The 22,895-nt window shown below is 42.2% G+C and overlaps 1 protein-coding gene across 1 annotated transcript in view; it reads right to left on the reverse strand.

Moving 5' to 3' along the window:
* Positions 1-20,154, reverse strand: part of INTS3 (integrator complex subunit 3) — a 590,139-nt gene extending 569,985 nt beyond the window's left edge. Inside the window, exon 1 of the mRNA XM_085639326.1 lies at positions 18,945-20,154. Coding sequence (XP_085495452.1) covers positions 18,945-19,016 — 72 coding nt within the window. The 5' untranslated portion in view covers positions 19,017-20,154. The remainder of the gene's footprint in view (positions 1-18,944) is intronic.
* Positions 20,155-22,895: the final 2,741 nt, after the last annotated feature.

The following is a 22,895-nucleotide window of genomic DNA, read 5'->3' on the forward strand; positions in this document are numbered from 1 at the left end:
TAGAACGACAACCCGGACCACCTAAAGCTCAAAGGGCAATGACACACTGCAATATAAAACTGTCAAGAATCAAAAATAATAATCATTTGGCCTCAATAACTAGTCTGAAAAGTAACTGCGAGCACCTGGGTTTGCTCCTAATTAAGCAGAAGCCCAAAAATACCAACTCGTGTCAATCAGAAAACATTTACAGCTGGAATTCGGGCCCCTCCCTATTACGCTTGCCTATCCGTGTACACACTAAGTCACAGATAGGGGGCACGCGACAGGTAGTCTGCAAGGTTTCATTTCTGAAAAGCAGTCTCCTGTTTCTATAGAACAAGGTGATGCTTCAGTAGTGCATGCGACAGGGGAAACTTGACTACTTAAGTATACACGCTGGGTCCTTGCTAATCATGGCTTCTCCTCTTTCCCACAGTGTGACTGTAAGCGTATCTGCTCCTCACAATCTAAAACGAACAAGGCGCTCACAAAAAGACAATGTCCCAAAGTTTAAAGCGCAAAGAAATAGAAAATATACATTGCGCTGCTTATCCTCACTCCCGGAAGCATGTTTCCAGTGGAATTACTCACACGTTTGACAACTGACTTGGCAGCCTATCCCACTTTACAGTTGGGTGAGGGACATTTGGCCACAATCTGATTACTAGTCAGTGGAGCACCCGTCACTCGAGAAGCCAGTCTACCTCTCAGCCACTATCTTTAGATGAAGCCTCTTCCGGTGACGTGACACAGGTGCCTGTGGTGGTGAGGCTTCCCAACCAGGAATATGCCTGCACGCCTGTTCGTAAAGGCCACATTAAGAGACACTGGCTGCCATAGTGTGGAGAACTGAGCAAAAGATAAATCGAAAAGAGCCGCGCAGCGCTCAGGTCCACTTAAACACCAACATGTTTTTAGGTAGAGTCTAGCGTTATGAATTGGGCGAGACGCGCGCAACGAGGCGCACGGACTCCAATTTTTTGTCACAGAAATAAAAAAGTAAAAAAAGCATACGAGTGCGTACTAAATAAACAAGCATTTGCTGTAAGATATAAATAAAATGAGCGTGGTGTCGCTAGCGGGTGCCGCACTCATTAAAGTAATCAAAAACATACAATTGAGAGCGCATAGCACTGCAGCCGCCATTATCCCCATCAGTGTCCATTTTCCAAATAGTGCGAGCTTAACTAATTGAAGGAGACCGTGTCACGCCGCAAGTAAAAGATTGAGTCTGGATGTGCCGTCGCAGAAGGAGACAGGGCGGTAACAAAGAAGCCTCATTTACAATCAAGAGCCAGCGTTTTGCATAAATGATGACGCCAGCCAAAGAAAATAATAGGTGGGGCTTCTAGTCCCCTTCAGAAATCTTATCGATTACAAGACACCTCGCAGAGCGAGGAGCGCATGCGCGCTCCAACGCTAGGCGAGACCTAAAAAGGAGTGCCCTAAAAGTGGACTGATACAAGCTAACCAATCAAAAGGGTGGTCAAGAGACTATGCCCAGTGAGGTGAAAACCACAAGAAGAGAAAGGCCAGTCACTGAATAAAAAGCATGCAAATGACACGGACTATAAAGAAAACCACTGGTAAGCAATGGGCGAGCTGTAAGCACGCTGTCAGTTTTTGGTAAGCCCAGGAAAAGTCTTTCAAAACCAGACAGCTTGGGTTGTCTGGTAGGCAAGATCTAAGATGACATTCAGTGTTGGGGAAAAAAGTATGAGTCTATAAAAAGCTTTTCATCTGCCAACATCCCAAATATTAGGAAAACATCACAAATGACAACTGAATATTCTGTAGATACGATAATATAAATCAGAGGCGCACCTAGAGCCAAATTTCGGGGGGGGGGGGGCTACTAAAATTTTCGGGGGGGGTGTCTCTTCCAGCAATATGCAGAGTGGAGATGCAGGAGCTCTAAGAAGGGGTGGGAACACAACAAAGCCTTGTTAGTATTTAAATGATCTTTTAAAGACCTGTGAAGTACTCGGGAGCTGCTGTGTGAGTGCCCGGGAAGCTGTCTCAGCCGGGCTGACACACACAACGTGGGGGGGGGGGGGGCGGGGCTGAAGCCCTTTGAGCCCAATTGGCTTTGCACGCCTGATATAAATATATGAATATAAAATGAAAGATGCAAGGGAGAAGAACGTGCTACCAACTACAGTAATACGAGCTGAGCAGACTGAAGAGTGAATACATTTAGAAGACTATTAATAGTGTTGAGATGGCATCAAAAGAAAAAGGTAATAATGTCTTTTTAACATACAATGGGCCAGCACAGAAAAGTTGCAAAATCGTAATGGAGGGATCAGGACATTCAGCACACCATTCTGTGTGCTAAATGACTAAGTAACCTCTGATTGCTTTTCCACCATACCTTGCTAAATGCTACATAAGCACCTTTATAAATGTACATAAGGCAAGTTACATTGGACAGACAAAGGAGGAGGTGGGGTCCATTGCCAAAAGAGGAAATGGTTATGCTCTTTGATAGCAGAGATATACATATTTTCTTCTAGTCCAAAATACAGTAGAATGCAGAAGAAATGTGTGCACGAGTACAAGTCCCTGCACTGGTAGCAGCATCTGTTAGCAGTGACATCTGCTGGTAGATGATTTTCTTATGATGGGGTTTTGTTTTCAGTCCTTCAAAGCACTGTAAGTGATGTTCTCTACAGCAGATATTAGTATGTGGGTTTTGGGTTTGATTTTGTCTCCAACATCGACATAAGTGTGCCCGGTGTCCCATGTAGCCAGGGCTTGGGTGAATTCTTTTACAATTGAGCATATGAGGACACGGGTTATTATGTAAATCAGTTATAGATTACCATCAGCCTGTGTGATGTGAAAATTCCTTAAAATGCTGGCAGACTCAGCTGCAAGCCTTATTTAACGTGTTTGGCAATGTTAAAAGTCTCAGGAACTAAACATTTCAACGCCCAAACTAGTACCAGCATATTCAAAACACAGTTTTAAGTCACAAAGCACAATCAAATGATTCTTACTGTGGTTTTGTGTCCACCATAACCCAACTGAAGGATTAGGACCTCGTTTTGGAACGAACAATCCTATTCCAAAGAAGTTCCCTGTCTGAACAATCTGGGCACTACAGATTTCAAAGTATTTGTTTAGTAAAGTGTTTAATACAGTATCACCATGCTACTTTGCTTAAGGGGGTTCTGAGGCACTATAAGAAAACAGATGCAAAGTTAACAAGCATTGACAAAACCAACTGGTATGGCTGATGTGTGTCACACAAAGAAAGCACTACGGCCACACAAGCAGAGCAAACAGCTGGGCACACATACACAAAAGTAAACTTTCAGGCAAACAAAATCAGCCTGACATTACTGCAGACTAATATTCCCACAAAGACATCAGCAAATAATTTATTTTGTGGTGTGTATATTTCAAACAAAACGAACTAAACTAAGCCTAAGTATACATGGTAGGTCATACATCAGATGCATCTATAACGCAGGGCCAACTAGATGTAACAAGCATTTGAAAGCCAACAGGTATAACCTTTAAAAATGTGAGTGCTGCACTAATGGATTTGCCAGAAACGTCATTCATTTCCGAATCAACATCAGATGCTAATATCATAATTTCTTCGGAACCCATAAACCTAAAAAGAAAATTCAAGTACATGCCTAAAGAAGTAACAGATGCTGTAGACATCTTTCAAGATGTCATGCCGAAGGATCTTAAAAAACTAAGAAAAAACAACAACAAAATTGTACAATATGCAGCAAAAAAGAATGCAACCCAATTGCTAAAAAATTTAGAAAATCGGATTATCAGATCGGCAGATAAGTGGAGCAACTTAGTACTCTTTATAAGAAAAATGTACACAGAAGAAACTTCACAACACTAGCTGTTATGAATCTTACAGTTTTCCTCAGTATAACCAAGACATAAATCTCTACCATGACAAATTGTATGAAACGTGGCCTTATCAATATGGATGAATTACAATTTCTTAAAATTAACCATTTCTTTTCTCCCAAAAGTCCACAAGCACAACACCAAACCACTAGGATGACCTATTATGTCTTCAATTACGGGTTACTTAGAGGCCAGCTTAGATTTTGTGGACCATTTCCTGCAGAAATGTGGGCTCTCCTTACTATCCAATATCAGAGACAGTGCATATTCAAAACACATAATATCCCTTGACAATGCAAATACCTCATGATCACTTTGGATGTAACCTTGTGGTACAGGAGTATTAAAACACCAAGAATGTCCCAGAGTCTGTGATCATTATTTAAATACGAGACCGATCCAGTTTCAACAGCACAATTAAGTGATCATGGAGATGCTAAAATTTTACCTGGAACATAACACATTCATATTTTTGGACAAACTGTAAAGGCAAATACGTAGAACAGCCACGGACGCCAAACTAGCTCCAAATTATGCCAAACTCCTGATGGGAAGAACAAATACTTTAAACACACACACATGAATCCTATATGAAACAAGTAGTAACCTGGAACCACTACAGAGATGGCCTTGTCATCATCTCGTCAGGTGACAAAAGCACTGCCAAAGATTCTCTAAAATTCTTAAGCAGTGACCTCAATTTGAAGTTAACTTGGAATATTGATGACAAGAAAGTCCACTTTTGAGATCTGGAATTTGAAGCATTTGATGAACAGTTATACACTTAAGTTTTCTGTAAACAACTGCTGGTGACAACTTTCTCCATGCTCATAGCTCCCATTCTAAAAGTCTAAAAAGCAGCAGCCCATTGGCAGATTGAAAAGAAACTGCATTATAACCGAGGGTTTCATCAAAGAACAAACAGGATGGTGGTCACAATCCGACAAATGCAATATATGCTCTTTTTTTTTTTAAATTAATCAGCAGTAACAAAAACAGATACGCTGAGCCTTAAAACCCTCCTCATAACCAAGCAAAACACTGAAATACAAGAATTAAAATCAATCAGACTGATCATGGATTATAAAAATTATAAAACTAACTGCTAATCATCGAACATAATCTTACAAAGTGGTATAATAAAAACTCTAATTGGAAATCCAGTCAATATCACATACAGGAAATCACGATCTTTAAAACATAAATTAGTCTGAAGCTATCTACATGCAAAATCCAAACTAGAATGGCTGAATAAAGCATGGAAAACAGCACTGAAAAAAAATAATATATAATGTGCCATATCGGAAACAGAATTGTTTCATCTCTGGCAAAACTGTTTACATCATTAAATGTTCCAGGACCATCGGACAAGTAAAAGAATAACCTTAGAACACAAACGTTCAATCACGAATAATGATTAAACATATCCAGTAGCGAGACATTTCAATATGGTACACACCAGGAATAGAGATTTACTAAGTTCCTTTGGCATAGATCATGTCAACTTAAACATCCTTAGAAGTAACGGAACAACTAGACTATAAATGCTTGATAGCGGAAAACAAATCTCTGAAAGCCAAGCATCCTGGGTGCCTTATATCTGGTGAGGAACTAAATGTACATCTGAGCACTGATTTCCAATATTAATAACAAATCCGAGGATAAATTACGCCTTTGTTATAGTAGTTTCCAGTCTATGAAAGTCCATTTCTAGTTACGTCTTTAAGTACGTCTGTCGGTTAAGGGAAAGCGGTTGACTCGTCACATGAAACATATATACATAGATATCTTGTTTGCAAGCGTCTGTTCATTTTGACTTTTTCTGCTTTTTTTCTTTGTGATTTTGTGAAAGAGGCGTGATTTTACATATTGTCCATCATATCAGCTTCTAATGCATTACAACTACCCACTTCCATATTTACTTGCTTTCATAATAAAAAACATGCATGTTGTCTTCATCATAAACATGTTGAGTCTAATTTGCACTGGCATAATTCCGACTGGGGCTCTATTCTTATATTTTTAAGATGCTGGAGACAAAGAAATGAATTACCAAAAACATTTATTTTGACATATATTCAACATTGTGATATCTCTATATCTATGTATATACTGTTTCATTTAAAATAAGCTGAATCCCATTTGTTATAGCAAAATCCCCACTTGTGCTTTGCTGCTACAGTTTGAAGATGCATGATGAAGAAGTGATACAAACTTTTCCAAAAACAATTAAATCTGTGACATCCCCCTACCAGATGGACCACAACACATTTTTGTACTGTGCAATTATCACACTATGTGAGGCCATTAAGTCTTGCAATCTTTTAAGATAACGCCATTGAAATTAATTTACATTTCATGTTTTACTAAGCTTGACGTTCAACTTTTCGTATTATATAAAATAAGTTTGAATTCATATTCTTTATGGCACGTGTAACTAACAATAATACAGTATTCATTAATATACTACATATCCCATGATGCGTTAACATACACCGAAACAGTAACTAATTGGATGGTTTTACAACTTCTCACTTATATGCACTTTGAATGCTATGAAATGGAAAAAGACACTTGTACTCAGTGTTTTGCACTAAGGGTCTGACTAGACCTTTGTTCCTACGTTGCCTAACAACATTTTTTGCATTTTATTAACATAACGGTCTGCTGGCGTTTTCCCTAAATTCCCATGCACAAAGTTTGTTCTTCAATGTGTGTATGTACGTGTGAATATATATACATATTTGAAAAATATACATATATATGTTGTAAAGCCTACAAAGTGGGTGTCTGGGAAGCAACGGGGACGGAGCGGGCAGCAGATAATTTAAGAGGGCGTGGAAAGCCGATTGTTCCTTTGGAGTGCTAAAAAGGCAATTGAAAAATTGTTTTCTTACATCTGCATTGGAATGTTACAACTCATCCGATCAAAATGTGGGAAACAAGCTGTGTTCAAGTAGCAGGACAAAAACAAGAATATGGAGAAAAGCCATTGAATTGTGAGCATTAAAGTGAAATCAACAATAAAACCGTCTTAGGCAACATGAGGGTGCTCAAATAATTTAAGTTCCTCCTTAGTTGCCAATTTACACTGCTAAAATAACTCAAAGAATTATCATGCCTGCTACTGAAATAGATTTGAATTCCAACAGGATACATTGAACTCCCACCAAGCTAGATAATACTACCACGTTATGCTATGCAGAGTCCTACTGAGCTACAATATTTTAGGCACTAAGTAGTAGAAGTAAATCTCTCAGGAGACCACTGACAGGGTTTTCCCGTTTGTTCGGAGCTGGGATATCTCAGACCATGGGGCCCGATTGGCAGCGGGTGATGAGGGGGTTGCTGCGGGCACACTGACGGGGGGGGAGTGGGGGTAGAGAGGGCGGTGGGTGGGGAATATAAGGTGGGAACATAGCAGAGTGGTTTTATCCTAATGTGTATTTTGCCTTTTATGATGTTAATGTGTGTAATGTTAGTCCTCGGGACTCTGGGTGTGAAAAACTCAATAAAAATCTTTTAAAAAAAAAAAAAGTAGTAGAAGTAAAAGAAAATAATTTATATTCCGAACCAGCCAATGTGATCTGAAATTTAAAGGACAATGTTATTTTCAATAATATATTAGTTCTGTAAACTGTAAGTAACGAGAATTTGCTTTTTTCCAAAAGTTGGACCTGTTTCCCTCGCTGAAGGATTAATCTTGTGAGACTTAGAAATTACAGCCTTATGGTGACAACTGGATATTGCCATGGTCTCCAGAAGAAAGTACAGCAGATCATAACAGATTATGTTTGCCCATTCTCTACTATTGCCAAATGTGCAGCAGAAGAGAGGCCATAGGAATTCATTCTAAATGAGACACTTAAAACAATCTCCTGTAGTACATTCAGAAATTTTCAGTAAAGTTATTTCCAGGGGTTACAGTACAAATACTAAACAGCACACCAAGCAACTAATCGTATAGTTCACATATGTAAGAGTAACAATTAGTATGGTTGGTTTAGCCTGCCCTCTGGTGAAAATAAATACAAATACATGCACCTTTATCTCAGAATTGCTGCATTGTAACTGTAATTGCATTTATATAGCCCTTACTAACCCTGACGTGGCGTTGAAGCGCTTTTTCGGCGAGTAGCACACTACTCCGGAACCCAAAAAGGATTAGTGGTGGAAAAAGTACAGGGAGATATTACATTAATTTGGACTGTGGACATGTCAGTTTGCTATTTGGATTGAAAAAGGATAGTAGAGGGGTAGAAGAGGGAAGGGTTTGCATTTATATAGCGCTTGCTACCCCTGATGAGGTGTCGAGTGCTTTTTGGCGGGCAGCACACTACTCCGTGCTGAAAATGTTACATTTTCCCCAAGGCAGAAAACAGTGGCTTCTTCTTTCTTTTTTAGTTTGCTCCGTGGTGCTATTTTATCATCCTATTATCCCTTGTGGTTTAAGATTCGCATCACAGCAGCTCATGTGACGGGATCGCACACGGGCGATATGGTTTAAACATGCTGACGATACTTGTCGGGCTAGTTATTGTTGTCATTCCATGTACTATTTTGTTTCTTACTAGGACACCAGAATCTTGGTGTCCGGGTGGGGCCACGGATAGGAGCAGGGTATCACACCACAATAGGTGAGTGTCCCATGACTCCACTATGGAGATACTTGTAGTCACTTCATATAACTTCCTTATAGGAAGCACGACACTTCCAGTCTTCTGTTTTTAAATTGTTCTTAATTTCACTTTTTGTAGGAGAATTCCTACTCACTGTATAGGGTATGTTGACACTTGGTGACAAAGGACGTTAACTTGTGCCATTTGGTCAAGGGGGTAATCACCACTATGTGAGATCGACCTGTACAGTACTCATTTTAATCACTGCCTTTGCTTGGGATGCCTTTCTTAAAACTTTCCTTTCTTTTTAGGTTCCCCTAGGCATATGGCGAGATCGTTTCCCATATAACAGGTGGCAGGTAACAGTTGTACTTACCACATTGTGTAGATTATTGACAGTTCAATAGGTCCTGAGGAATTGCCACGGATCAATAGGACCACCGGGCAAGAAACATGTCGACCACCACAGAGGAGCTTAGCCAAGCTGAATCATAATATCAGCCAGCTGCCACTCTGTTTTCATTTTTATTCAGGTGGAGAGCCACCCTTAATAAAATCATATTTCTGGACTCTCCAACTTGTTTTAACCCACATACCTGCACTCACATCTACACCACTAGGTTCCTCTCACACACACTGCATCATACGGCCAGGAACTAAAGATCTCCGCCAAAGAGCCCCTTTTTAGGGTGCCCGTCGGGCATTGCAGCGCCAGCCCGACGAGGAGCAGGTCCATATGATGAAGCATGACACCTAGCTTGCTGGGTGTGTGAGGACCCTAGTTCCGAATAGAGGAATTCCTCTTTCTTACGGTCTCTTCTCTGCACCCACACTCCCCCGTCTCGCTGAGGAACTGCATACTCTTTCTTTTCAAGAAAACAGTGGCACAACACAAGTAGCATTGGTTAAGACAATAGTTCTCACCTTTGGGGCCTATTGGGTTTTCCATTGGTGTTTATCGATACGCTACAGCATCCCTAATGCTGTGCTGCAAGGCTAAAGGGGGTAAAAAAAGCCTATGATATGACCAGCTGCGTGTTTGTAGTACCCAAGTGGCTACAAAATGACACAGGTGCCTCTTTTCTTTTTATTTACCAATCCGAGTAGGTTTGGAAAATAAAAAGTGAAATAATTTAGCGTAATACCGTTTTGTCTTTTTTTTTTTTTTTTAAGCAGACTGGTGAGGCAAAAGGGAGGCGGAAGTAACACGGAGGGCATTGGTGAGGTGCTGAAGCAATATAACAGCTGGAGGGGAACAAGAGCCACAAGGCAAAATCAACACAGAGCCAGGGGCAGAAGCAACACAGAGGGCAAGAGAAGAAGTATCAGAGAGAGAAAGCACCAAGGAGTGCAGGGGGAGAAGAAAATCACAGATGAGAGAAAGAAACATGTAGCTAGGGAACAGAAGCACATGGGTGAGAAAGTAACGCAGGGGAGAAACAAGAGGGGGAGAGTCATGGAGTGTGGCAAGAGAAGATCACATGGGCGAGAGACAGAGCACACGGGGGCGAGGGAGGGAAAATAGCTAGAATACACATGCACTCTCATGGAGACTTTAATCAAAAAGAAAATAAGTAGTGCTTCAAAGGAAAGAAGGGAAAGGATACAAGTAATAAGGCCAGACTCCGGAGGAGGGACAAGTAAGAACAGAAAGAAAAGCCCACTCAAGCTAATGAATAAAAAGAAAGGGAATGAGTGACAATAAAGCAAACCAACAGTAAGCGATAGGCGGGCTTTAAGTTCATTGTAAGCTAACAATAGCTCTTTCTGCAAAGAGACAGCTTGGCCTGTCTGGTAGGCAAGACCCAAACAGAAAACAAAAGCATAATCCTAAGGACAAGAATTTTCAACACAGCGTAATTTGCGTTATTGTACACGATGAGGTAGTGTTAACGAATGTTATCATCGTTCATTTGGATGTTCATTTTTTATTATACATTGAATTTCTGATATTGTACATTACGTAATGTGGTTCTGTACGAGTGAAAACATGTGATATTTGAATGAGTATGCCGTGATAGTAAAGGTTAAGCCGTACAGCAGAAATGTGAGCTAAGGCGGTCCCTTGTAAATGTAATATCATGGGGTTTTGTGCCGAAACTACCACAACCAAGTCAATCCTAACCACTCTCCAACTACTTTTGTCAGGTAATATCATTGGTTTTTTTTTTATGTACATCATTTCCATTTATAATCTCGGGTTGTTCCTCTCTTGGGGTTATTTGTTTGCTTATCCCGATTAACCCATGGTTGTGTGAGAATGGTGAGCAGTTATTAGAGCCCCTATGGGTCTTGGGGTAATGACGGGACTTCCCCAATGTTTTGGCCATTAGTAGGTGGGCATTGGTTTGGCAGCTTTCTTGGGAATGTGCAAATGGTTTATTTAATGTACAGCCTCCTCAACCCACCTTGCCCTAAGTTAGTTGTTTATAACTGAAGCTTAGACAAATTACAGCCATTTAAGAGGCACTTACTTGCTCTTGATGTTTGCAAGCACCTGGAGAATTTTGCAAAAGCATGTTCAGGTGAGGGGTTACTGATATCCCTTGCATTTTCCAATGGAGGCAGGCTCGCCTGGGTAAACACCCCCCCACCTTGCACAATAGCTAGGGAGGATTATTTATTTATTAACTACCCAGGCATTGTTTAAGGACGGCGAGATTCCTCAAGAAGAGGAGAGTTAATCTTTTTTTTAAAGTATCCACACTTTGCCTAAGAGTGGTGCAGCAAGTGATACCCCACCACTCATCATGGCCTTGACCAAGAACTGGATTGAGTGAATTCCTAAACGCCCTACCTTGCCATGGGATAGGATAGTGTGTGAGGGCCCAAGAAACACCCACTCACGCTTTGCTCAAGGGGGAAGCTTGAATTTTTTTTACTACCTCCAACTTGCTCAAGGGAGCAAGCAATGTCCAAGGTGGCTACACCAACTTGCCTTGCTCAAGAGTTCTGGAAGAGGCTAGGGTTACACACGACTTGTCTGAGGGTTACAGACTGTTGCCCACCTTGGCCAACAGCGGCAAAAAGGGTAATTTTATTTTTATTGGTTTCAGAAGTTCGCAAACATCTGGATGCATTGTAAAATACATCAAGGGGGGGCAACAATATCAACGTTTTTAACAAAATATTTCCATAAAACCATGCCTTTTTGAAAAATAAAGAAAAGAAAAGAAAAAAGGTATTTTCTTGAAAACGGATTCCCATCTTGCCTCACCCTGTCCGATGGCAGAGTGATATAGTTGTGCTGCCTTGCCTTGCCCTGACCAAGACAGTGATGTCAGTTATGGCTGTGCACAACCTCATAGCCTGCAGCCAAACCCTCGCTGCGCAGAGCCTGCACCTTCAGCCCATAAGCCTTGTTTACTTCAATAATGCTCATCATAAGTCTGTACTATACCTATTACACGGACCGCCCCCACGTCTCCCAAGAGGTTGCACGGTTCAAATAGTCACGGACAGTTTCAAATATCTTGGAATATATATAACCTCAGACCGCGACACATTCCTAACACTTAATTTACAAGCCCCTCTGCAACAACTGAAACGCGATATTCGGCATTGGAAGGCATTACCACTCTCCCTTTTAGGTAGGGCGGCTCTCTTTAAAATGATGGCCTTGCCCAGATTTCTGTATGCCCTGCACAATACCCCTATCCAGTCCCAGACTCATATTTTTAGAGCGGTAAACTCAGAGGTGGCGGCTCTCCTCTGGGATAGCAAGCCGGCGAGAGTGGCAGCGACAAAAATGGTGAGGAGTTGATATGACGCCGGGATTTCCACCACCCTGAGCTAGCAAATTTCAAGATAGAAAAAAAAATGAATTAAAGCTTTGCATGAACCAATCAAATACCTTAAATATTCGAACTTGATTAACAATATTCACAAGCTTTGAACTCAAGACTGAACTACCAATGTGGCTCTAAAATGTAACTCTTCATAGTCCTCCTGTCATGTTTTAGTAATACAATATGTTAATAAAAATTGTTGATTTACACCCAGAACAAAAAGGCAGCATTCTGAATAAAGTTTGGTCCAATTCCATCAAGCAGTTTTGCTGTAGCAAAATTTTCACGGGCAGTACCATGGAAAATACTTCTTCATTGATCCCCCCCTCCTTATGAATGGCTCAGTACTAAGAACCAAGAAGCAGGCGACTAATCTACGCTCGGAGGTGAGAACAAGCACTCGAAAAAAAAGTTTAAATAAATAAATTAACGGAGTGTGGTGACCCTAAATCGGGCGCCGTGCTCCGAAGTAAGGTAAACCAGCACTGAAAAGGGGCGGGTAGCGGTGAGGAGGACGACGAGGGGGGGGGGGGGGGGGGGGGTATAAGGGTAGAAATAAAAAGCTTGTCAGCCATTGTTGAAGGCAAACGCATAATACGGGGGAAAAAAGTGCTTAGCCGCTAATTGAGAGACACTATCTCCCGCCACAAGTAAAAGATCAAATCCCGGTGGGCGGGGCCAAAAGAGGACAGGGTGGCAACCCTCTGTGTAATGATTGCCTCCGGTGCAATCATTACACTGTGTTTTGCCTAATCTAGGACGCAAAACGATGCCCACGAATCAAAAATGGAGGCGGAGCCACGACACGACTTCTGGAATCGTATAGATTCCAAGAAGCTCTCGTATGACGAGAGCAACGCATGCGCTGCTTTTGTCAGGCCGAGACCTAAAAACTGTCACATGAGTGTACACAAGGAATTCAGCAGCAAGTGTAAAATACAGTACCAATGACTTCAAAAGTTGAGACGAACAGAAGCATTCAAGGACACCAAATCTGTTCTATTATTTGCAAAGCCTACAAAGTGGTGCCCAGTAATGTCATGCGATTATTTTTTAACATCCTCAGTGCTTTAAACTGTTTGGCTGAGACCTCTGTCATTATGCAAGTACTCATTCACTCTCACCAATACAGGATGTTATGCGCTGTTAAAAAATAGCGTCTTAAATGAATGACATTTTCATACAGAGAAAACATCCATTTGTGGGCCACTGCAAGACGTCTCTACCTGTGTAACCTCTACTTTTCTTAGTGACACTATTTCAGGATATTTTAAAGTACTAATGGACAAGAGCTGCTTCGCCTATGGGGCTTCCTCATACGGCCTTGTACAGGCTATCGTGCAAAACATCACTCCAATTGCAGCCTTAGTGTTAAGGGGACATTGACAAGAGCTCTACATGAGGTGTTTTATTAAAGTAGGCCCCAATCGTCCCTCTTCTCAGCAACCCACCAATGCCTGTAACAAGCATGTCTTCAACTGATTTGCTCTCAGAGTTCCTAATGAAGGTCATTATGATCATAACAAGGGAGCAATCAGGTACTCCTGAATATTCTCAATTGAGACTGGACATATTCAAACCCAGGATTCTCACAACTATAACGGAACTGATATCAATGATTAGCTATGCTGAAGCTGAAATGCTTGTCAGATTAAGCTGTAAACAGTAACATCCTGTTGGAAAGGTAAAGACTGGTGGAAGACCTGGAAAAATACCTCGGGACGAATGGCTTCCAGCTCAAAACTGAATATCCTGTGAATCAGACTATATTTTTTTCTTCAATTCACTGCTAGTGGTTAGCCAAGCTTTTTTTGTTATTTAGTATTTATCCCCTTCTCCAGGTCAGTGTTACCGGCAAACACCACCTTCATTTGAAACTCCTTGTTGATGTCCTCAAGATGCATTTCCTTAGTGATTTAGTTAATGAGATTGGGAGTGGGTATTTGTGACCACTTCTTTGATGTCTGACCCCGTTAGAAAGGGCCCCAGGGCAGACCGGGGCTACTGGGCCTCAAACCTTGTGGAAGAGGAGCCTCGCCACTGATATCCTGTGGTCGGTGTACCTATGGCTTGGCAAACTGGGCTACATACATTCTTTTCTGCACTTGTCTCACAGGGTAGTGAGGGCTTGCAGTCGAAGGCTCTCATGGAGGTCGTGTGGGGTGGACAAGAGCGCAGAAAGAACTCTACATAGAGACAAATGATACAATAAAATATTGTCCATCTCAGTGCTTAGCTTAGTAAAACGAAAATACTTTAACAACACTGCAAAAGATAACAGTACACAAAACCATGTGGCTCACCTACAGAGTTGGGATTCCAACCAGATCCCTAAGTAAAAATGTACACTACACCACTTAGGCACCGCCTTCCTGTTCTGGAAGCAACTCTGGTGTCTATGGGACTACACCAAACGATAAGCATAGGCATAGTTTAGGCACAGGGGAAGTTCATTTGGTCTTTACTCGTGCAGAGAATGTTGTAGTTCAGTTCAACAGTTTGTACCCAAAATGGGATTGCTTATGCAACAGTCAATGTTCCTGCAACAGAACAGTCTGCAGTAGCTCAGTCTTTCGAGTGTGGCTCTCATTTACCTTCTCCAGTTGCTGCAGTTATACAACGCTAACAGACATTCTCCTGGACGGCACTTTCAGCAGCAGCTTGACTCAGGACTTGGACTGCAGCGAAAAGCAACATGGCAGGCCTGCTCTGTGAGTGCCCATCCTGGCAGGTGTAACCTTCGGGCTGGATCTGATGGGTGCTCGTTGTGGGCAGTTCCGCCTTCAGGCTGGTACTGCTCAGGGTGTTTGTATGGCAGGTGCGCCTTTGGGTTAGGATCAGGCTTCTGCTTAGAAGGCAACAGTAGCTACTCCTCTAATGGATTCTCTTGGGAATCTAGCACCAGACCTTCAGGAGTTGCAGTAGTACCAAACAGCACATGGTTACTTTTTGTGCTTTATTTCTGTATGTAGCCAACTATGGTGGCTGTGACGGGAGACTGGGAGACTCCTCACAACAAGGGCCAGCTCCAGTTTCCCTTAAAAGAGCATTCAACAACTTCTGGGTGTTCTGCATGCTGGGAAAACAGCTGGGTACTCTTCCTAGACAGCCTGTCCTTCTGCAAACCGAGGCACTCTTGTTACCGATCTGAGCAGGCAGGGTTCTAGGTGCTTGGCAGACCTTCTGCTTTCCAAAGCAGTAAAAAGTGTAGGCCCTGCCTAGAAATTCCTCATCTTGAACAGTAGAAACTGAAGTCACACCCCTCGATACTACACTCACCAAATGTCAGTGCTCAGGAAGAACCAATCAGCAGCCCTTTGCCGACAAGGTCCTCATTGAATTTCTAAAGGCAGCCTTGTCTCCACCATCCAACCACAGGAATGAAGTCAGTACTTCCACTGTCTGGTGAAGCTGTATCACCATCACTCTTGTGCCATGGTGAATCAGGGGGCATACAAAAAGAATCCCACTAGTCCCGGTTCTCAGACTAATAGCACATACAGAGTCCTACCTCCATACATGTGTTAAACACTCACAAAGCATCACACAAACGAAATTTCTGTACAAGGTACCGGTATTCACATAACAGAACTTTACAAGAGAGGGGTCAGAAGACTTTTCTCTCTGACAGAAACAAAAAGGTCTGGTCACACTCCTGATTCACAAAACTCAGTATACTTCCAGAACTGCTTCATGTGATTCATCCATGTCACGGACTGTAGTTCTACCCGATAACAAGGTCATGCTTCAAAAATGCAACAGTAGGTCACGTAACAGGTTCTGAACCTCACATCACAGCCCCAAGGACAGGACTAGGCCCCAGTGCGCACGCTTGATTAATGTGATGCCAGGGCCAAATTAAAAAGTAGGGATACCTGTCTCACAAACAGCCCTCAGTACAGGGGTATATGCCGATTTACCATGCAGGCGACATCCCCATCCCAACTTTCCATAGATCTAAAGCCCAAAATGTACACAAACTTTGACAGAGGTGTGAAATAACTTTTCTCTAACAGAATGTTAATCACCTGTTTTCCAAACAAGAAACAGAAAATTGCTGTAGCTGTTTTATCCAAAGTCATTACTGCAAAAGACTAATCTCATGGATTGTCTGATCAGCAAACTTCAGATGGTGCAAAGGATGGTTAATAGATTGATGTTTGACCCAACCTAAAAAAAAACACAAGTATCTAACCCTGCAATGGCTTTTCTGTGAGAAGGGCTTCTTCAACGTAACAGAGGAGCACTTTGTAAAATCCCAAGTATATGAACAACAAATGCTCATAATGTAGTACTAATAGCAGTCCACACTCCTTAAGTATTACGCCACTTGCTTCTCACACACGATCTAAATGGGAGAAGACATTCTCTGTAGATAGTAGTAGGGTATTTCAAATGCAGTTCCTAACAACAGAGCTGTAGATATTTCAGAAAATCCCTGGAACACAGTTTATGCCAGTTCTTCAATTAGAGACAATAGTTAATAGGACCTTAACCTTCCTTGCATACTGCTCTAAGCTTTTATGGGAGGCAACCTAAGCCAATCTCTCGACAGTGTTAACTCCGTACCATCTCAAAAGCTGACATGACTACTGACGCACAAATATGACACTCAAATAAATGCAAATTGCACTAGGAAACTTTTAGTCTACAATAAATCATGTAGAAAATTTGCAAATAAGGCGTATACAGCGACTTTCATTTAATTTCTGCAGTGATCTATTGTCAATTAATTGAGGAGCAAACTTTCAGCTTTTTCACTAATCTGAGTCAAAGCTGTCAGGTACAGTTTCAATGTTCATCATGAATGTTGGAACCAATAGCAAATGAAAAATACAAATGCATGACGTCCCATCCTCTAGACTGTGCATAAGTTACTGTTGGCACCTCCACAAGAGCGTGCCATGGGAGCGAGAAATTAAAAGATTAATAGCCAAGATGCCAGCACACCTCCCAAGAAAAGGATACAGCATGAAACTTAATCCAACCTACCAACAAGGCTTGGGTGAAACATAATGTAATCCTACCGGGAGGCCTGGGAGAAATTAGTCACTAACCCTGACCTAGGTGCTGACTATCCCAGATCATGTCTGTCAAAAATAACCTCAAATGCGAGAAGTTCAAAACTGGGAAAGATATCTAAAGTACTCGCTCCTTTCTAGACCAGTGAAAAGGACACACTGGCAGGATTGTGCAGCAAATCTCGCAATATAAGAACAGTATATATATATATATATATATGCAAAAAAGAAGCAGAGAACTCTGGGTAGTTGTCAAGTTTAGGTGGAAAGCAGCTCCTGTATGGAGCACTCTCAACACCAGCGACACTCTAGATCTGCTCACCTCAAATGTCTGTTTTTCTATCAAAATCTTTAAGCATAGGATTAGCACAGTGCTAATCCATACAGTGCTAATCCATACAGGAGCTGCTTTCCACCTAAACTTGATAACTACCCAGAGTTCTCTGCTTCTTTTTTGCATAATTTATTCGTCACTCTATGCCTGAAAGGGTATTTCTTTGACTTATATATATATATATATATATATGTGTGTGCTCTCAATTTTGAAGTCACATAAATGCAAATTCCTTAGAGAGTCCAAGGAACTAAAGATACACATTATACACTTTCTTTTTAGTTAAACAGAATATCTTCTAGCTAGGATCACTGTACAAAATAAGTTGTGAGGGCCCGGGGAAGCAAAGAAGCATTGTAAACTATTAGGGGGCTCAAAATACAGCAGCATGTACAAATGGTCAGATATCTTTGAATTATAAATTTACATTACTCATATTCAGGAACACATTTCACATTCACATTTTGGATACAAGAAGATTAAGTGCTTTGCTAACAATGACATCATTGTCAGTCAAGTGCTAAAGGTGACATTCTACCCAGGTTAAAAGTAGGTACCCAAGCCAAGAGGCTACATATCCTCCATCCAAATTAAGGAACAAGGGGCTATCAGTACTACAAAAGGTCAAAGTCTTTTATGCAAGTACCAAGTTAGCTAAAGAGAAATGCTACGTCAATTTTGTAAATTTGTGTAGCAAACTCAGGTTTCACTGATCAGGAAAAATAGCTATACAAATGTTTAATGGCAAGACACAACCTTATTTGAAGGTGGCATTTCACCTAGAAGACTAGTTTCCTTAAATAACCCAACTTGCAACTTCATTTATTTTCCAAATGGCTAGTAAGCACAAGATCTACAACTGATTCTATATCAGCCCACAAGTAACTCTTAGTTCAGCAATGTCCTGCCCTCCACCACCGTGGTCTCCGACACCTGGTTTGAGAAACCATGCTTTAACACATATCATGGACGTTAATGACATCATAGGGACTTGTGCGCTAAAGGATTTCACATTGTTTCCAAACTGAGGCAGGACAATACATACACGTGGTAAGATGTAATGTACTTAGGACTATAAAGTAGTGCTTGCACTTGAGGTTCCTTATAAACAGTAAAGCCTCAGCAGATGCTAAATCAAGCAACAAACAAGAGTTTACTCATCCTTTTCTCTCAGCAAAAGGATCTGACGTACTTTTGGGGTGCATTCTGTGGAACCTGAAGTGAAATCCTTTAGAACACAATCTGTCTGCACACTAGAGTTCCCCACCTGGAATGTAACTACCACAGAACAATGACAACAAAAATGTTACTTAACCTCCTCTAATTCATCTTTAGCATCCAAGCTGGTGGACAGCACCAGTTTCCCAGTCTTTGGCTTCTGCTCCATGGGAGCGGCAGGTATACACAAGACGGTCGCTGTCCTGAAGGCTTTCCACCCAGGGGATCCTATCTGGGGTGTCCCAGGTAGGAGATACGTGCCAGATGTTGTTTGTTCTGATGACCTCCCTTTCTGGAAATTCTGTCTATGTGAGGGGAATCCCCTTCCGGAAGGAAGAGTGGGTTACTGGGTATTTTAGTAAATACTTTGTATGGGTGTATGGTACTCGCTGGTTAATAGGTGTGGTGGTCGTTTGCGAGAAGGGGGAATTATTATTAGAAATTAAACACTCTAAAGATTACACACAAATGTCTCTTTCCTCTGGCTCGATCTTCATTCCTGTGTGGTCTGCGCCCGTGCAAATTGAGCGAAGAGGGCTGTTGTAAACAGATTTTAAACTTTAAAGGCTTACTCGTTTAGAGGCTGCTAGACAGGAGGAGGAACTCCTGTCTTGGGAATGTGACGTTTGCCTCCAACTTCTCGGAAGGTTGCCTGGTTCAATTACAGGTTGTATTAAAGCTGGTTAATCTGAGATGATCACCAACGTAATAGTGGGAGACATTATCAAGACTTCTGGGGTCCCACTATGAGCTTGTTGTGTAAGGAACCCCCTATTCACTGAGGCGGGCGCTCACCGTTTACGACTGATTCTGGATTTTCGTGTGCGTCCTGCTGTTAGAGCGCACTCTGTATATACAGAGGGGTGTCGCGGGACTGTCTTGCTAACTGGGGAGTTCCGTCTGGAAAAAACTTATTTTCCATAGACGGCTTTCAGTTTACCTAGGTGGGTGCTTTCCACCTGTAGACTTTATCCAGCTACAGACCCTTCTTCCGGGACCCCAGGCACCCCCTTCCCCTGGGCTGGAGATCTCTATTTGGGAGAAGGGGGTCACCTGGAAAGAACCATTCCGGGATCCTCTGTATTGGGCTGTCCCTACCTGTGGGCGCTCACTATGAGCGAGTGGGCTTTTCCGGGAGGGGCCTGCTTTGGAGTAGAGGGGGAGCTCGCGTCTGGGGACTGGGTCTGCTCCCTGCTAGGTTTATTGCCTCCCTAGCACCACCGCAAGGGAGCATGAGCCAAGAGGCCCTGCAGCCTCTTGCTGATTCTCACACACACACAGGAAGACTATCGGCGGAAGTGTCCAACGTCGGAAGTACACGCCACAACAGTCCTACAGTCAACCAATCACAACCAGGCGCGACAAAGATTGACAGACACTGAGCCAGGGAGTAAAGGAGAAGGAGTGGCCGTAGGGGCCCACCCAGCAAAGACAAACCAATGAAATGCCGAGATGAGATGACAGGCGTTGTGTAAGACAAACCGGAGCCTCTCTTTTCCACCCCGCGCACTACCCTGCTTCTTTCTTTCCCGAAGGTGGCTCGGGCGCGAGACTTCAGTAGCGCGCCGCTTCTAGCTTCTGCGAGTGCGGGCGGGGCCTAAGAGTGGAAGGCGTGGCTGAATGGTTTAGGTTTTTGTTTTGCTTTTCCGCAGAGTGCGAGAGCGCGTGGCTTGTCTGTTTGTATGCTTCTGAGTGCATTTTCCCGCCGAGTCCTCGCAAGCATCATTATTACTGTGGGCCAATTTCTCACCCGCTTTTTTATGTATAGAAGCTTCTCGATAGGAATGCTAACAATCTCGGGCTGGACGGGAAACAAAAAACTTGTCTGGCAACTCGTCCTCATTTTAAAGGTGTCGTGACCTTACACTGATCGTCACCTTCCTTAAAACAAGCATTGGCAAATCTAATAGGTCTCCCTGAGGAAAGAGCTATTGGCTTTGCTAATGCCTTTTAGCCATGTTGTACACCAGCATGGCTGCTGTTCAGGATGGCTAAAAGTTAGTGTTGCAGAGGAGAGTGGCGTAGAGTGGAATGTCGAAGGATAGAGTTTTGTGGAGTGGGAGAAAGTGTTGTGTATTGGAGTGGCATACCCTGTAGTGGTGTATAGTGGACGGGCGTAGAGTGCATTGGTGTATAGTGTTGCAAAGTATAGTGGCTTAGAGTGCAGTGGCATTGAACTCCGCAGAGTACAATGCAGCGTAGTAGAATGCAGTAGCATAGATTAGAGAAGTGCATAATAGAGTCCAGGGGAGTAGACTGATGTACAGTGCACAGCATTGAGTGGTGCAGAGTTGAGTGGTGCAGAGGGTATTTGAGTAGAGTTGTGTGGAATGGAGTGGTGTAGATTGGTGCAGAGTAGCATAGAATAGTGTAGAGTAGAGTGCAATGGCATAGAGTGCAGTGGAGTAGTGCAGAGTAGAGTGCACTGTTGCAGAGTAGATTGGCAGAGTGTTGTGGTGTAGAGTGGAGTAGTGGTGTACAGTGTTGCAGAGTAAAGCTCAGTGGCATAGAGTGTAATTTTGTATAGTGCATTGGCTAAAGAGTAGATTTGCGTACAGTGCAGTGGCATAAAGTGAAGTGGGGCAGAGTGGATTACAGTACATTGGCTCAGATAATATTGTTTCAGAGTACAGTGGAGTGGAGTGGTGCAGGGTATAGTGGAGTTGTGTAGAGTGTAATGGTGAAGAGTAAAGTGGTGTGGAGTGCAGTGGTGCAAAGTAGATTTGAGTAGTGCACAGTGGATTGGCATAGAGAGCAGGGGCATAGAGTTGAGTGTTACAGAGTACAGTGCATGGGCACAGAGTGTATGGGCATAGATTGCTGCACTGCAGAGTGGTGTAAAGTGGAATTGTGCAGAGTAGATTGGTGTGGCCTAGACCGGAGTGGTGTAGTGTGCAGTGGTGTAGAGTGGCAAAGAGTGCATTGGCATAGAGTAGAGAAGCATAGAGTGGAGTTGTGCAGAGTGCAGTGGCATGGAGTGCTGTAAAGTGGAGTGGCGCAGAGTACAGTTGAGAGGTGCAGAGTCGAGTATTCATGGTGTGGTAGCAGCACACTGCCATTACATACATCATATTTTCAATTGAAATGACACTTACATTTGCACAGATATACAGTTTTACTAATACAACTATACAGTGCTAAGACAAAAATGTGTGGAAATTACATCCCCAAGTGCAATGATTTGTTTTGACCATATTAGAGTATTTGTTTCCGGCACACTTCAAAAATAACAAAACGTGCTTTAATAGTGCACTTAATTCTGATAAATAGTGAAATACTAACACAGTTCATTCTAATGTAGTGTGATAGAAAAAACTCTCTCCTACCCCCAGTATCTGGCAAGATTGTCACATAAATCCTCTCACTTTGAAGCTAGAGAGAGAAAAGTAAACAAGTGTCCTCAGAAGACAGCGCCTGGTATTTGACCTCAGTCTTTGAATGCACAGCAAACATTATCAGATAAGAACAAGATTTACAGGCCTGTTTACAGAGAGGGAGCACTGGGAAGGATACTGTATAAATGGTTTGAGCAAAGGAAGGTAGGAACTCAAGCTAGGTAGCCTAAAATAAATAAAGCCAGCAAATGGAAATCAAGAAATTGTGAGTTACAAACCACAAAGTCAATGGCAAGCAATGAGCAGAATGCATTCCTAGGTCAACTTTATGAATGTCAAATTCTTTAATATCATATTTCATTTCTTCATCTGCAAACCAATAGTTTGATTGCGATCTTATGTGGCACAGATTACATCAAAGACTTTGTTGGGACAGAGGTCGAACAAACTGTACAGAAGCAAAAAATAGAAACTAAAGTGCCAATACGTTTATTCTTAACCTCAAATAGTTCTTCCGCTCTTTTTGCATACCTCTTTATTTTAGACCTGTTAAAGTAAAAGGCATCAAAGGGTTTCAAGTTGTTCAGTGATTTATGTGCTGGAATATCATTGTGACTTAAGATATGTGGGAAGTACAACCCTAATGGTCAAAAAAGGGTACTTGAACTTATGAGGGCTATAAACAACAGGGATATACATTACCCTATAGCGAG

This window comes from Triturus cristatus, chromosome 12, assembly GCF_964204655.1.
Source record: "Triturus cristatus chromosome 12, aTriCri1.1, whole genome shotgun sequence".
Classification (NCBI taxonomy): Eukaryota; Metazoa; Chordata; class Amphibia; order Caudata; family Salamandridae; genus Triturus; species Triturus cristatus.